Source organism: Macrotis lagotis, chromosome 7, assembly GCF_037893015.1.
Source record: "Macrotis lagotis isolate mMagLag1 chromosome 7, bilby.v1.9.chrom.fasta, whole genome shotgun sequence".
Taxonomy (NCBI): Eukaryota; Metazoa; Chordata; class Mammalia; order Peramelemorphia; family Peramelidae; genus Macrotis; species Macrotis lagotis.
This window is the reverse complement of record NC_133664.1, coordinates 73,619,166-73,636,597: the sequence shown is the minus strand read 5'-3', so window position 1 is coordinate 73,636,597 and position 17,432 is coordinate 73,619,166. Positions and strand designations below refer to the sequence as shown.

General features: G+C 34.3%; 1 protein-coding gene across 4 annotated transcripts in view; it reads left to right on the top strand.

Annotated features, from left to right (window-relative positions):
• CUL2 (cullin 2) overlaps positions 1–17,432 on the top strand; it is a 190,413-nt gene that overhangs the window by 121,504 nt on the left and 51,477 nt on the right. For all 4 annotated transcript variants that reach the window (XM_074193162.1, XM_074193161.1, XM_074193164.1 and 1 more), the window contains exons 5-6: positions 3,874–3,979; positions 5,407–5,489. In XM_074193162.1, coding sequence (XP_074049263.1) covers positions 3,874–3,979; positions 5,407–5,489 — 189 coding nt within the window. The remainder of the gene's footprint in view (positions 1–3,873; positions 3,980–5,406; positions 5,490–17,432) is intronic.

Genomic DNA, 17,432 nt, shown 5'->3' with positions numbered 1-17,432 from the left:
AATGATCAGTCCATAAATAGGCTTAACTTACTATTTGTATTATAGACATTTGAATCTTATGTCAAATGATTTGGGAAAAACAGCAGATCTCTAGACTTCTTTATGCAAGTTGTCATTTTATAACACTTGAAAAGAAAAATTTCTCAAACATGAATTGTTAATTTAAAAATAAATATGTAGACTTAGGTAATAAAGTTTTGCTGTTAACATATACAAAGTACTATGATGAATTAAAATTCAAATTTACCTACTTCTGATCTGATGTGGGGGTAAAGATCTTCCTTAGCAAAGAAAAAAATCAATCAAAATAGTTTTATGAAAGACCCATTGCACATACAGGTGCTCATGGCCATCTAATAATTTTATTAAATTCACCATATTTATCATGTACCTACCATGTGCAAGTCATTGATAAGTCCTAGGAATCTAGTGATGAAAAATGATGCTATCTTTCATGAAGAAGCTTATAGTTTTAAGAGGGGAAATATGCTATGTGCATAATCATGACACATGGTATTATGTTATAAAGGTGAGGAAAGATTCTGGCAAGGTACCCAAAGGCTATTTGAGCTGAGGCTTTAAGGAAGTCTTGATAGAAATGGCATTCTTGAAAACCTTTAAAGGACAAGAAAGGTTTTCAGCAAGTAGAGATGAGCAAGAAGTATTTTTCATCATAAATCATAACTTGGGAATGCTCAGAGACGGAAAATTTTTTGTCTTGATTGGGAAACAGAACTTTAATTTGTCTGGGATGTTGTAGAGTATTATGAAAACAAGGTAGGAAAACAGTGTTATGTAAGCAAAACTGTCAAAAGTCATGAGTTGTGGCAGTATAATCTCTTAAGAATCAAAATTACAAATGACTCAGAACAATTAAGTGCTGTTTGATGGGCATGATGAGATTATAACTTGAACTATCAACGATATACCTGACCATTGATTATTCACCTACCGTCTCCATGTAAATAACTCTCCCCTGCTTCTGCCTAACCAAAAAATACCTATTGACAAGGTAAAATGATAAAGTATTGTAAGAGTCTATATGCAGTCATAAACTTTAATAGCTATTGTTTTGGATATCTGTAGCCAATCTATTAAGTTTGGATTTAATCACACCTTCTATATGGTGGGAAGAAAAATGATTGCTAATGAACTGTAATTTTAGAAAAAAATTAAAGCAAAATATTATGAATCTGCTGAATAAACTACTTTTAAGTAAGAAAACTATTTTGCCAATACAAAAAAATCCTAGTTCACATGAAATATTGACACAAAAAGATTTGTATAATTTCATAAATAATTATATAAGCACAACACTTTTCATATTAGTGATCCTATGTTTATAATTGGTATTATATATATATGTATTACTTTAATCTGAGACTTTCAAGAGACTCGGGAACTTAGATGTGTTTCATTTTTATGATGTAATTTATTTCAAACCAAATCATGTTAACTTTGTGATTGATCACTGTTCATAGTTGGGCCATTATTAGTCATTAAATTACCCCTGCATAAAAGTCAGAAACCTAGAAAAATCACCTTACTAGGTGATAAAGTCACCTAGGATATCCCTTGTTTCTAATGAACTTCTAGAAATTTTTTTAATAGTAAGATTAGAAAAACAAGTATAAAAGGTAATAATCAAGAAAATCCTTTTTGTTCATTTAAAATCACTTTCATCAAGACTTCTTTCACTGACTTCGTTCAAACACAGATTCTTTCCAAATAAGTGCTTTTTGATCTTAATCCTCCCCACCAGTAATTCCATTTAATTTCTTTGGAAACTGGAGAATGAAGTCAGAGAGTACACAAGAACAAAGAATTCTTTCCACACAGTAAGATTTTACTAAACTGTTAGTGATTTCTTATAGAATTTCTTTTGGAGGAAACTGCCTTATATATTTTTATTATATTTATTTTGTTTTTTCCAACGTTCCCCTTAAATTTTGTTTTCTGCACTCTTACTATTAGGAACATAGGTTTAGAGAATCAGAAGAAATATTAGATTATCTAGTCAATACCCTAATTTAGATGATAAAACTGAGGCCCCAAAAAGGTTGGTGTTTTTTTTCTAACGAAATAATTAAATAATTAATTAGTCTTTAATCGAAGTTTTGCTTTATTTTCCCCAATTATATGCAGTGGTAGTTTTTCAACATTCATCCATTTGCAAATTCATGATTTTCACATTTTTCTACCCTTCACCCTTCCTATCTCCTTCACCATGTCAGTGAAGAGTCTGGTAAAAGCTGTAAATGTACATTCATTCATGTTTCACATATTTACATTTTAGTCATATTGTGAAAGGGGAATCAGAACTAAAGGAAAAGAAAAAAACATGAGAAAAAAAGGATCTGAAGTCACAGAAGCAGTAAATAGTAATTCCAAGATTCATAATCAGACCTCCTGATTCCGAATTCAGTGTCCTTGTACAACACAGTAATTTTTCCTATCCCATTAAAAGTTTTGTAATTAATTTAAAAAGATCATTTTTATCATCACATTTTCAATCCATATGTGTATCTACAGCCCATTTAAAATGACTGATTTTTATGTTTTTCAGTCACAAAATTTATGTAAATTTATCCAAATTTTTATCTATGCATCTATGCACCTTAATTAAAATCCTGGTATGACTTTTGACTATCAGACCAAATCCAAAAATACTTAAAAGGAATCGTGATTTCGTTACTGTGAGTATTCCTTCTGTGTAGATGATAATCTGTTTACAACTAAAAAGTTGATTTTCAAGAAATACTGTAATTATCTTCTAACCATTCTGGTGATTTGGCTGAACTAATTAGCTTTAGGCTGATCCTCAGATGAAGTATGTTTAATCATTTATATTCAACTACAATCCCCTTTAAGAACTTAGTCACCCACACCTTAATTGAAACAATGGAGTATAAGTGGAAGTCCATTAATGTAGGAATGTCATTAGATTTAGCCATTTGAATTTCTTGATTTATTATTTATGCACTGTTTTCTTGTCATAAACTGGTGATCTTATCAATACTTGTTAGGTCATATGATTCTTTTATTCTATATTAATCATTGGGAAGGATTTCAATTAGAAATCAATTCTGTTTTCTCAGAAGTTAATAAAATTGTGATATGTTTCTCTTAAAACTATATATAGAGAGAGTCATTTTTCTCTTATGGAAATGGAAGTAGAGGTAAGTTAGTGATTTGACTTAGTTTTCTATTAACCATTGGAAAGATGTACATGTTAGAGGTATTGTTAACAGTTTGTGACCACAGATAAGTCACTTAATCTCTCAACCCTCTTTTCCCCATTGGTATAATGATAATATTTGTACAACCCACCTCACAGCTCTTGTAGAGAAAGCACTCTGTAGAACATAAAAGTCCTATATCACTGTGAGCTTTTATTATTGACTAGTATTCATGCAATTCTCATATCAGTAAAATTAAATTAGGAAATCTGGCTCATATTTTCCTCCATTATCATATTTATTAATGCAAAGTTGGTTTAAGTTTACTTTTAAAGGATATTGATGTGTAAGTGATTAAGTTACTACCCCACTGTAGTAAAACTCATTGATAAAATATTTGCTAGATCTTATTTGACCCAATTTTCTGAGCCTTGATTTTAGTGTTTGGATTGCTTTAGTTTCTTAAAGAGAAAGACTTTGCTGGATTATATAATAGATTTTACTCTACTGAGATTATATGTTGACATTTATTTTGCAGCCAGACAGGGAAAAGTGGGGTGTTTTAAAATTTTCTATGGGCTGTGCTGTTACAAAACTAATTTTAACAATTTGGGTTTAACATTTTCAGTAAATGCTTTGCTTTACCTATGACTTTTCTTTTTTAATTCGATGAGAATGTGTTTTCTTCTTTCAGGTATCTTAACACTCAATTTATTAAGAAGAATAAATTGACAGAAGCTGACCTTCAGTATGGTTATGGTGGTGTAGATATGAATGAACCACTTATGGAAATAGGAGAGGTAGGTAATTTAAGTTACTGTAATATGAATGTGTTTATAAAGATTAGGAAACATTTTTGAATTGAGTAATCCTATTAAATATTGATTCATTATAATCAGTTTTAAAGAAATCAAATTATTTGTGAAATAACACAAAACTAAATAAAACTTGAGATGTGTATTTGTAACATGTTTATTCTTTTATTTACGTGTAATGGAATCATGTCCCAAATTTGTTTCTAATTGAGAAATACAGTTAATCCTCAACTTTCCTGGGAGTGACATTCTTAGAAAGTATAAAAGTAAAAAAACATGAATGTTGATACATTGAACCTCTTGGAAACAGAGGGTTAGGCTCCCATGACCACCAAAAAACTGTCAATTTTTGCTTGAGATTGCTGAAAATGCACTTTTCTGCACAGAGTTCTGATTATATTCTGTAATTCTGATGATTCTGATAATAACATAGTAACCATGAAATAAAATAAAAATGGTGACATGCAAAACATTTTTCTCACTAGTAGTTCTCTAGAATTCCATAACCTTTTGTGCCAACATCTCAATTAAAAAAACACTGATTTCAGAAAGTAGTCTCTTTTCATAACACAAATCTATAGAAACATAAATATGTAAATTCTTAAAACAACCATTTTTTAACCTTCCTTTTCTTCCACTTTATCAGATGATGGTGTGAAGGCATTGTATTATACAACAGTTTGCACTAAACCTCTCTACTTTGGCTGCCCTTTGAAAACCAAGGGAGAGGATGCTGGGACTTTAGTTACTGTCAGAAAATGAGTAGACTGGCAATTATCAATTCATTCACCAAACTTGCTGCTGAAGCCATATCACTGACTTTGCATGCTTGGGCTTAAGCTTTAGGGACATAATTGCAAACAGAACTTGAATTTTTTTTTTCCAAGTCAGTAGGGTTAAGTGACTTGTCAAAGATCACACAGCTAGGTGATTGTTAAGTGTCTGAGGCTGGATTTGAACTTTGGTCCTCCTGACTCCAGGGCCAGTGCTCCATCCACCTAGCTGCCCCCAGAACTTTAAAGGCAAACAATCAATATATGCTGCAAATGCACAGTGAGCTCTTTATTCTATAGTGGTGGAGTGTACACATACCAGTGAAGCACATAGTTAGATACCCCTCATTTTTTCCCTCCATTTTGATAGCTCTAAACATGTGCAGTCACCAACATAAAAGGGAAACTGAAGTTACTAATCACATTATGTACATGCTTGAAAACTCAAAAGCTAAACCTGCAAATGTTGGTCAATTGTGTGTATATATTTATGTATATTTGTTTATTTTTACATATACACATACACATGCACACAATCATACATATGATTTATGTGTTATACACATGTTTATGTTTATTGCATTTGAAAACTAGATTTCCAATGATTTTCATTTATAATGCTTATGTTCTATCTGGCAGCTAGCATTGGATATGTGGAGAAAATTGATGGTTGAGCCACTCCAGGCAATTCTTATACGAATGCTCCTCCGAGAAATAAAAAAGTGAGTGTTTAATTTTTGTGTCTGTGCTATTTCTCTAAGGATATACAGTATTGTTTTGAAGGGCTTAGTTGTAATAGCAAATGAATTTTTATGTAAATTGATTAGTTTTAGATCAGATTTACTTTAAGGAGAACTTTTTCTACATATTAAACATTATTGTGATGTATTTGAAAGCATTTAATATTTTTGTAAGCTTTGACTATATTTATTTTTGAATCTCAGAATTGGAAGTGACCTGCAAGTCCATCAAATTAAACTTAAACAAAGAATCCATTCTACATGGTATCTGACAAATGGTATTTCCCACATCCACTTTGTCCATTCCATTGTGGGCATTTGTAATTGTTAAATGTTTTTTCTTTACATCAAGCTTAAATCTACCTCTGCAACTTATACCTATTACTTATGTCCTAATTTTCCAGGAAAATTAAGTCAGATTAAAAATAACATATTGATGTGACAAACTCTCAAAGTTTACATTTTCCCCCCAAAGTAACGTTGTGAGTTGGTACAAAATCATTATACTGTCTTTCAAGTGAGGAAATTGAGGCTCTGAGAGGGTAAATGACTTGTCAAGGGTTAAGTAAACCTCAGATCAACGACTCCTCCCATATATCCTTACTTGATGTTCCACTGCACTACTTTGCTACTAATTCTTTAGATATGTAAAGGCAGCATTAACATATTGACCAGTGTCATCCTTAGTCATAGGATTTTAAATTTGAGAGTTGAAAGGAGACTTAGGGATTGCTTCATCCAATCCCCTTGCTTTATGGAAGGTGTAACCTTGGTATAGTTAACTTGTTTTAACTGGATAATTGAGGTCCTTGTTGTTCAGTAGTAACCTACTCTTCATGACCCCATGGACCATAGTATGCTAATACTGTCCATGGGGTTTTCTTGGCAAAGGTAATTGAGTGGTTTGCTATGTCTTTCTCCGGTGGATCAAGTCAAGCAGAGGTTAATTGTTCAGGATCATTCCAGTAATGAATGTCTGGGACCATATTTGACCTTCAGTCTTCCATCTCCAGACCCAGCCTTCTATTTCACTGAGCCATTTAGCTGCCTCTAATTGAAGTACTAGGAAAGTAGATTAGGAGAGTTGGTAGTGATGTGAAAATAATTTTGCCACTGTAGAGTTCTGTTTATGTAGTATTTAATTTAAACCTTGGTCAGTCCCTATGATGACTGTATTTGGAATCTGTTTGGGTTCAAATCCTAGCTCTACTTCCTTCTTATTTGTATCTCCTGGGTAAGACACGTTTCCTCTTTGACCTATTTCATCATCTGTAAAAAAGAAGATGTTGAACTAGTTGATTCCTAAAAATCCCGTCACCTCAATTAGTCAGTAAACATTTATTAGGTACCTACTATGTCCAAAAAATGTGTACAGTTCTGGAGATCCAAAAGCAAAATTGAAGCAGTCCCTGCTATCAAGGAGCCTGCCTTCTATTGGGAGTGACAACATAAATGTATGCAAGGTAAATTTAGGAGGAGAGATCAAAAAAGGCTGCATGTAGAATGGGTTACTCAGGAAGAGTTTTTAAGGTAATAAAGATTCTGGGAGTTGAGAAATGTTCTAGGCAGTGGAGACAGCCATTGGAAAGGCATGGAGATAGGATAAGGAATATCAGGTGTGAAAAAGAACAAGAAGGCTTGCTTGAGTTGACCATAAGAGATGAAAAGGGAATAATATGAATAAATCTGTAAAGTTATGTTGGGCCAAGTTGTGAAGAAATTTAAAAGCTAAACAAAGGTCATATTTGATCTTAGGCACAGGAATTTTTGTAGTGAACAACATTCTCTGTAATTTAGGAAAAACTCATTGGCAGTTCAGGATTGATTAGACTAAAGAGTAAATTGAGGGGGTGGCTAGGTGGGGCAGTGGATAAAGCACCGGCCCTGGAGTCAGGAGTACCTGGGTTCAAATTCAGCCTCAGACACTTAATAATTACCTAGCTGTGTGGCTTTGGGCAAGCCACTTAACCCCATTTGCCTTGAAAAATCCTGAGAGAGAGAGAGAGAGAGAGAGAGAGAGAGAGAGAGAGAGAGAGAGTGAGTGAGTGTAAATGGTCAGGGAGACCATTTAGGATGCTGTAAGAATAGTCCAGTCCAGAGGTGAGGAAGGCCTGAACTAGAGTGGTGGTTGTGTATATATAGAGAGAATAGGACTGAGATGAGATATACTGTAGAGACAAATGTGAACTGGCATTGGCACCTAATTAAATATGTGGGATAAAGGAGGGTAAAAAAAAATTATGAGAAGAATGGCAGTTTTTCGGGATAGAATTAGGAGAGTTTCAGAAACAGGTAAGTTTGGGGAAAAGATGAGTCCCTTTTGGACATGTTGTTTAATATACCTATGGAGTTTATAAATTGGAATCAGTTTAATAGTGCACTAGTAAACTTAATAAAGATAGACTGCACTAAACAGTCTGATTTACAATGATGTTAACAAAAAAAAAAATCAGACTGCTCACCTTAATAAACCTAAGAGAAGTAGGGGGCCCTCTATTGACACAGTGAAGAGAAGGGGGTCTTGGTAGACATGGAGAAAAGATGATAGGTTCTATGATTGGGGCAGAAACCTTAGGACTGGCTATACTGAGAGAGACGGGATGGCATTTGGTTGATGTTAACTATTCTCTCTTCTCCCCCCAACAATTAAGGAATGTTAATTGTTTTTATGGAACCCACTTGCAACTTGTCATTTTTGTTAGGGGATCACAACTGACAGTTTTGCTGTCTTCAGAAAAGAGATTAAAAACTCCTTCAATTACAAAAAAAAACAGGAAAAGGACAGATAGATCTTTTGGGAATGATAATTTTGTGGAATTAAAAAACATATCCAGGAAGTTATCCCAGTGATTCTAAAATGAGAAATGACACCTTTTCTTTTAAACTAACTTAGAGGGAAAGCTAAATTCCTAAATTCAGCTCAAAGAAATAGGTTTAGGCAGATACAGACTTAATTATAAAATCAATACTTTATAAAATCATTTATATTGTAAAATCAATACAGTAGAAATCCATGCAATGTAAGTTAAATGTAATATTAATTTTGATCTTTCTATTAAGTATTTGGAGAAGTAAGATTTGAATTCAAGAGAGTAGAAATTGATACAGAATTGGAAGTCATCTTCATAGAGAGCCTAGCTATACCCATGTGAACTGATAAGGTCACCAAATGAGAGTGTGTAGAGACAGAATAAATAGTCCAGGAAAGCACCTTGGTGTATATTCATTTTAGGGGCTGTGATATGGAAAATGAACCAACAGTAAGAATGAGAATGAGTAGCCAGACAAGTTAGGAGAGTAGACCCAGGAGAGAGTAATGCCACAAAAACCTAGAGAAGAGAGTATATCTAGGAGGATCGAAATATGTAGGTCATCAGTGTTAAATACTGTGAGAGGTTAAGAAGAAGGATAATTAAGAAAAAGCAATTAAGAAGCTAAAGTAATTTGGAGAGAGCAGTTTCAGTTAAGAAATGATATTTAAATCCACATTGCAAAAGGATTAAGGAATAAGTGAGAGGAGAAGAAGAGAATGTGATGAGAATAGACAACTTGTTCTAGAAGTTTAGCTGAAAAAGAGAGGAGAGATAGAATGATACTTTGAAGGAATGGGTGGTTTTTTTTTTTTTTTTAAGGCTACAGAAGAACTGCAGCTGGGACAGAACCTGTTGGTGGGAGAGATTGAAGATTAGAGAATAAACAGTTGTGGGAGCAATCTGGCAGGGAAGGAGGAGGGAATGACATCAGGAGTTATATGTCAAATAGACTCCCTTGGGAGAAATACCACATCATCACATTCTAGAGTAAAAGAGAAGAGAATGATGACCAAGGTTAAAGAATTTTGTGATGTAGGGGAAAAAAAAGGGAACTCATGGAGAATTTTTTTTTCCCAGTAAAATATGAAGTTTTAAGCTGGATGGAAAGGCAGGGGAATGCTTTTACAAAGAGAACATTTGGGTTGTCCTCTCCCTGGGGAGTGGAACAAACAATCTAGAGGAGAAGGAAAAGGAATTTTTTCCCCTGAGGTGAGGGCTCAGTTGAGATTAGATAATATAACTTTAATGTGCTGGTTGTTATTTATGAGTCAATCTTTGAGGACGGTAATCAGTTCTCTAGGTTTCTCATTTATAAAGTGAAAGTCTATGTAGAGTAAATACATGATGGGAACAGTCTAGACCTGGGATTAGGCAAAATAGGAGCATTAGTTGGACAGAGAAGCAAGTATTCAGGAATAGAGGATATTGTAGAGTTGAACTGGTTAACTCTAGGGTAAATATTGGGAAGGGAGAAAAATCAGGTAAGACCAGAGTGAGACAGTAAGTATTGAAGAATGGAGAGATTTAAGATCCCAAACACTAGTCTGTCCCTTTAATTTACTGCTGAAGGAAATGATGGTCAAAGTGACTTACCCCCCCCAAAAAAATTTTTTAAAAAGTGACTTACCCAAGGCGAAATCATGAGTAAGTGTAAGGCATGGTTTTGTCAAAGTTCCTCTGATTCTAAAGTAAGAGCTCTTTCCACTGTACTACCCTGGCTCACTTCTCTACTCTGCCTCTGGAATCAGAGGGCTTAGATTAAAATCTAGTCTCTGTTCACTACCTAGACAACATTAGACAAGATATGTGACCTCATGGGCTTCAGCGTTCTCATCTCTAAAATAAGGAGACCGAACTAGTTGTCTTTTGAGCACTTTTCATCTCCAGATTTATTATCCTGTTTTATCTAGCTTCTTAAGGATGAGAATTTAAAATTTTTTTCTCTTATCCATAGCATCTATTATAATAAATCCCATTATTAATTCTTTGTTGAATTGAATGAGTTGCAGACATTCTTAATAAAAATGTTACACTGAAACTTCCATTTCTTATAAAATATGTTTTTATTGTTTGTTTTGTGTAATTAACTGCAATAATAGTATTTTCCAGAATTTTTCATTGCATATTTTTTAACCACATCATAATTAATTCTTGTGGAATACTCTGAGGGGAATTATTCTAATTGGATTATAGAAATAATATAACATTCTCGTGAGAAAAGCATTTAAATTTTCAAACAGGTGATCTTTAAATACACTTATATTTGTTTTTCAAACATGTGATCTATAAATACACATATTTGTTTTCAGAGTTTTTACTCCAGTTTTTAGAGGTACAATGAAATGCTTATAATGCAGGATTGTCTAAAGAGCATGTGCACTATTATGGCCATTTGAATATAATATAATACCATCTCTGTCAGTTTGCTGGTATAGGGTGAAACTGCAGTTCTTTTGCTTTGTATTTCTCTTATAATTAATAATTTAAAACATTTTTTTCAATTGTCGATCAAAAAGACCTCAAAGAGCATCTAATCTAGGTTTTCCCAAGTTCATTTGACCACAAAACATGGTTGGGTTTGGCATACATTGAATAGAACTTGAAATATAGGAAAGGGAAGAGAGGTGGGAGTACTTCTAGAATAAATCAAATTAGATCAGTGTTAGAAAAGCTAGGAAACCAAGTCTGTTTTAAATTGAAAAATTTTATGAGGTATCTTTGACATATAATCTCACTTTTACTATATTAGAAGGAAAAATAATTATGGTCATAAATATTTTCTCACAGAACTACTATTCATGTCACTCAAAAGAAACCCAGGAACAATTTCAGAAATTCTTATCTCGAATGAATGAATGAATGAATGATATAAAACATTTATTAAGTTCTTCTATTTGCAAGGCCTATGATTTCACTTTTCAAATGAGAGAGAAAAAGGAGGCCTGGAGAGGTAAAATGACTGTCATAGTTAGAGATATTAGAACTCTTATAAATAAGGCCAATTCTCTCATGTTGTAGATAGACCAAGGGAGGCCTGCAATTTGTGCCCAGTTGCAAAGCTGCCCAGGACTTCTGTCTCTTATTCAGTACTCTGTTACTTCATCATATTGCTGATCTGAATTATTTATGGTTTTTAAAGCCTTTTGAATATTACTTATTTGGCCCTTACAAACTATGATTTAGAAGATATTACCCAGAGAGACCAAAGGAGTCTCATATAAATGATCATTTCCATGTAAGCCAAAAGAATCTCATTTGTGTCTCCTGCTACTCCAAGAATAGTTCAGAAGGCTTATTGAACTCTATTTCTTATGTGCAGACTATATAAAAGGAAACATGTTCTTAGTAGGACTTCAGTTTAGGGCATACTTGGCTTGCAGGAATAGGCTGATGAAAACTCTTGACAAAAAATGATCTGACAGTTACTTAAAAGAGTAGAAAAACAGTCTTTATATTTTATTATTAAATCTATAATCCTCATGACCATTTTTCTTGGATTGTTAAACTAGCTCATCCCTTTTCCAAACTTCTCTGTTTTTCTTAGGAGCTCCATCAACTTTCTAGTCACTTAGCATTAAAGTCTTGGAGTTAGCCTTGATGCTCCCTCTTCCTTGTCTTCCCTCTTCTTGTCAACTCTTGATTCTATCTTCATAGCATCCATTCTTCCTATTCTTACCACTAATTTTGACCCTCATTACTTCTCATCTGGACTGTTGCATTACATTTTAATTGGTCTTTCCTACTTCTAGTATCCCTCCTGTTTATCCTCCATATAGCTGTCACAATAATCTTTCAAAGAACATAGATTTGACTATGTCGCTCAGAATCTTCAGTGGCACCTTATTTTCTAAAGGAAAGATAGGTATTTTTCACCTATAGATAAATACAGACTAATTTGGTGCTGAAAGCCTTTCTCAACTTGGGTCTCACTTTTCTATCTAATCTTATACTGTACTTCCTGTCTCACATGTTGTGGTCTGTGAACTACTTGGGACAAGCAAGAATTTCAGCATCTCTTCATTTTGTGATAGTATGACCAGAATGTCTGATCCTGACCAGATAAAATTGAATAAAGCTTGATTCTCCACCTTTAGTTAGTTCTTTGTCATTCCAGTACTTTATTCTGTGCAATATAAACATATTTCATTGCTTACTTTTTTTTAATGTGTTTAATTCTCTGATTTCAGAGAATGGGTATTTTAATGTGTTTAATTCTCTGATTTCAGAGAATGGGTATTGCCTCCAAGGTAATATGGAAAAGTTGTAGTTCTTAGAGAGGACACAGCTGTATCAGCTGTGGTGGGGGACTCAAGAATTTCAAGGATCACTGGGGCAGGTATGTGGTATAGAATAGCACCCTGGGTCCCAAGTTAGGAAGGTATGATGAGACTTCCTACCTGTGTGACCCTGAGTGAGTAATTATAATGCTAGCTATAAAGATTATCATTCAAGTCCTTAATCCAACAAGATCAGTCACACCAAAGTGCAAAGGGAAATGGGGTCTAAAAGAAAATGTGGGAAGATGCTGGAAAGATAGTAGAGGAGGTCAGAAAAATGCCAAGCTCTCCAGATCTCCTTCACTAACTTGTCAAAAAAGTACTTCAAGGTCAATGTAGAGTGGCAACAATAAACGAGACAGACCAATGGTCCTCCCAACAGTAGTGCCCCTGGGACAGGAGATCCCAAGAAAGATCCCTGACCTGAGATTGAGTTGAGCCCCAGGGGCAGCCTCTGCCTCAGTCACAGCAATTATTACCTCCTGGACAGGGTGAGGAGTCAGTGTCTAAGGGGGGAAGAGAGGGAGTCTCTGCTGAGAAGGGACACCAGGCCCAGCAGTGCTGCTGAGATGCAGTCCTGGGCAGGAAGGAACCATGGTGCAGGGACACTGCTGGTGTTGGCCACTTACATGGGAACTGAGTTCTCTGTCTTGGTTCCAGGCCAGAGAGAGAGAGCTGTAATTACAGGTTCCTGCCGCTGGAGGTTCTCAGTGGACTAAGATCATTTCCAGCAGAAGGGGCCCCCAGATGTGGCTTGGAGGTGGAAAGAAGTGTAGAGATTGGACCCAAGACAAAACTCCTGAGGCCAGAGGCACCGTTCCCAACACCACAAGACTAGAGGTGACTTATAAGAATAAGCTGCTAAAAAAACTGAAGGAATATCACAGCTCAATTCCAAAACCCCTAGATTAAGGAGAAAATATTAAGAGCAATAAGACTAAAACAATTCAAATATGGTGGAACCACAATTAGAATTACACAGTACCTAGCAGCTACTTTAAAAGACCACAGGTTTTGAAACACTACATATCAAAGAGCAAAAGAACTGGAGTTGCTGCCAAAAATACCATACTCAGTAAAGTTAAGCATAATTCTGAATGGGGAAAAAAAGGATATTTAACGAATTGCTAAACTTTCGGGATTTTCTTGCAAAAAAGATCTAGCTAGGTGGTAGTGTATAGTGTACGGGCCCTGGAGTTAGGAGGACCTGAGTTCAAATGTGGCCTCAGACATTTAATAATTGCCTAGCTGTGTGACCTTGGGCTAGTCACATAACCCCATTGCATTAAATAAATTAAAAAAATTTTTTTAAAGACCTAGACTTAATGAAAAAAATTTGACAAATACAAACCAAGAGAAACATAAGATAAACACCACAGACTAATTACAAGGAACTCAATAAGGACAAATTGTTTGCTATCTAACTGTGGTAATTAAACCTGATGTCCAAGGTTGTTAGTAGAAATTGAGTACTTTGAAGTACAGATTGGGGTAGACCAGGGTAAAATGGAATTCTTAAAAGTAAAATGATCTTGGAAAAGATAAAATAAGAAGTTATCTTAAATAAATTAGGTGTGAAAGGAAGAATTGATACAGAATAATTAGATGGTAAAGGAGAACTGATAATTCTGGAAACCTACTCTCATTGGAATAATATGTATGATATGTGTGTAAATAATGACAAAAGTCTTTTAAATTTAGAAAGAAATAAGAGGATACTGAGAGGGTGAGAAAATAGGATAAGAGAGTACATAGAAGGGTATGTAGACCAATGGAGAAGTGGGATAGAGAAGGGTGAGTAAGGGAGGGATTCTTGGAAGGGCAGTTAGTTTAGGATTAGGAGGTCAAGGTAGCAAATAGAATTCAAAGAGAGGAGCAAGAAAGGGTTGTTGAAGAAATGTTATAAATGAGGTATACATACAAACTGTATATATGTATATGTGTGTGTGGGTTTGAGTGTATATATGCATATATAAATAATCTATATGGGTAGTATATGTATGTGAGTGTAAATATGTATAAATGTGTATATATATTCATATATGTAGATGTATGTTTATTTTATGCTTAATTGTAGCTATAGTGGAAGAGAAAAAAATAAACAGTACACAGCAGAGAACAGAAGAAACCCTACAAGGAAGCAAAGAAAAGGTGGATAGTTTTGAACACAGGGTTTAGGCTTTCTTTAAATGGAAACTTTGTGCTTTGTTATGAATTCTCTTTATGTTTTGCTGCTCACATGACTTTTTTCCCCCCTTGTTTTATATTTTTATATTTAAATTTAAAAGAATACATTTTAAAAGGGGGGGTTAACTAGGTAGCACAGAAGATAGAGCACCAGCCCTGGAGTGAGGAGGACCTAAGTTCAAATGTGGCCTGGACACTATGACCCCTGGGCAAGTCACTTAACCCCATTGCCTCATAAACTGCTCCCTCCCTGCAAAAAAAAAAGGAATGATGCCAAGAACTGGTAAACTATTGCAGCTAAACTACCTAATTATTTACCAGAAAATAAGCAAAGACCTTCAGAAGGATCTAGCAACTAGAGGAATTCTTATTCATTCCTCTTAAGTGCAACATAGCCTTCTTGAAGTTCCAAAGAACAACGCAAAAATTAGTTTAAAAAAAAAAAGAATAGCTGCTGTTTCTATGAAGAATGCTTGTTATGGGCAAACAGTACAAAAACTGGAGTACTGAAGATTGGAAAAAGGTAATTTTTATGGATGAAAGTCATTTTTTCATTTAAGGTTATACCAAAATCGTGTTCAGAAATCCAAGTGAACCTGTATGATTGACATTCTACTTAAATATTTTGGAATATTTTTTTTTACTTCCACTGGACCTAGAAATCTTGTTACTCCATTTAGGAAATGATGAATTATGATAAATATATTAATATACAAAGAAACAGAATTGTTCCATAATATTTTCCCAAATGCTAGTGGATCACTGCAACATGCTATTTTTCTGAGAGATGGAGAAAAACATGATTTATTGATTTGCAAATTCTTTCAATTTAAATCTTATTGAAAACCTGTAGCTCTAATCAGGGATAGATTTAGGAAAATAAACTGCTCGTTAAAAGTTTGCTTAATATCTGGTGTGATAAAAGTGGTTTCAGGATGAAGAACTAAAGAATGTATCAAAATCTTATTAATTCAGTGGTAAATTGTGTAAACCAAGTATTTATCACAAAAGGATATATATATCAAAAAATTTTAAAGATATAGAGTTATACGATTAATTGGATAAATAAAAAAATTTCAGGTAATGGAAAATTTTTTTTTCTTATGGTGATACACTTATCTAATTTTGTGCTTTACACTTGAAGGTCAAATCTTCTATATTCAATATGCAGGATAGTGGCAATTAAACCAATTCATGACAATCAATTAACAAATATTAAGTGCCCATTTTTGCCAGGCATCCTAGCAGATGCTGGGATTAGGGATATGGAAACAAATTAGAAAGACAACAAGCAGATATATAAGCATATCAAAGATAAATATGAGATAATTTTTTTTTGTATGGGGGGGTTCAGAAGCCACCAACAACAGTTGAGATATTGAGTCCTTGTTGAAGGTTGTAACTGATTGTACCTGACGAAACCCTCAATAAAGGTGATCATAAGACATAAAAATGAGTACATGAGCTCTGGAAAGGCACAAAAAATTTTACTTTGTCCTAAATCCAGTTAATTTGCACACCTGTGTCCAGAAGTCAACCTAATCATCTTTCTGTTTCTTATACATACAACTCCTTTCTCCTGTTTTTGTGCTTTTCCAGAGCTCATTACCTGAAATTTTTTCTTCCTTTTCTCTGTTCTAACAAGGCCTCTGCTATTCTGCAGAAAGCCTCTGTTGGGGCAGCTAAGTGTCACAGTGGATAGAGCACCGGCCCCGGAGTCAAGAGTATCTGAGTTCAAATCTGGCCTCAGACACTTAATAATTACCTAACTGTGGGGCCTTGGGCAAGCCACTTAACCCCACTGCCTTGAAAAATCTTTAAAAGAAAGCCTCTGTTAGTTCTTTCACAAGGATAAACTATAGGTCACCTTAAACTTGAAGGAATGAAGACCTTCTAAATGACAAAGTATAGTTTTCATTATCTCCAGATTTCCATAAAGATTATATACCTAATTTTCAGCATATTGCTCCCTCTTTCTCCAAGACTTTGTCTTCCTAACAATCCTTGTTCATTTGGTTAAACCTCTATTAAGACATCTTTAATCAAATACTTTGAACCTTAAAGTCTCAATGACAGGATTTTTTGCTACATTATTCTTGAACAATTTGAAATAATACATGTTTCTAATAACCCACATAGCAGTATTTCATACCAGATCTTTCACTGGAGGACAGTTTTCTAAGGTAACTTTCTGCCAGACTGTGAAACATGCAACAGTTGCCTGGGTCCCTGACCATTTGATTTTAATATTGAATAATAATTTTGATCCATATTAAACTTTTGGTCTAAAGACTGTCCAACTCCTTTTAAAAACTAGTAAACAAAATTAACTTTGTTCTGAGTCAGACTGCTTATTATCAACTATATCAACTAATATAAAATTAAGTCTTTTCTGTCTATGATGAAGCCCCTGATTTGGAGCATTGGCCAAGTAGTAGGAATAGGCAGTGAATTGTGGGCCTGTTGACCTGCTGGCCTATAAATTCGGCTAAAACTGCAGTGTCCCAGCATCAGAGTTTACTGGTAATATTTTGTAAAGATGAGGTCCCAGAACTATATTATATTATTCCTGGATTCATCTTTATTTCTTGAGAAATTCATAGAGAAGACCAGAATTATTCCTAGGTGCATTTGATCTGAAATTTATA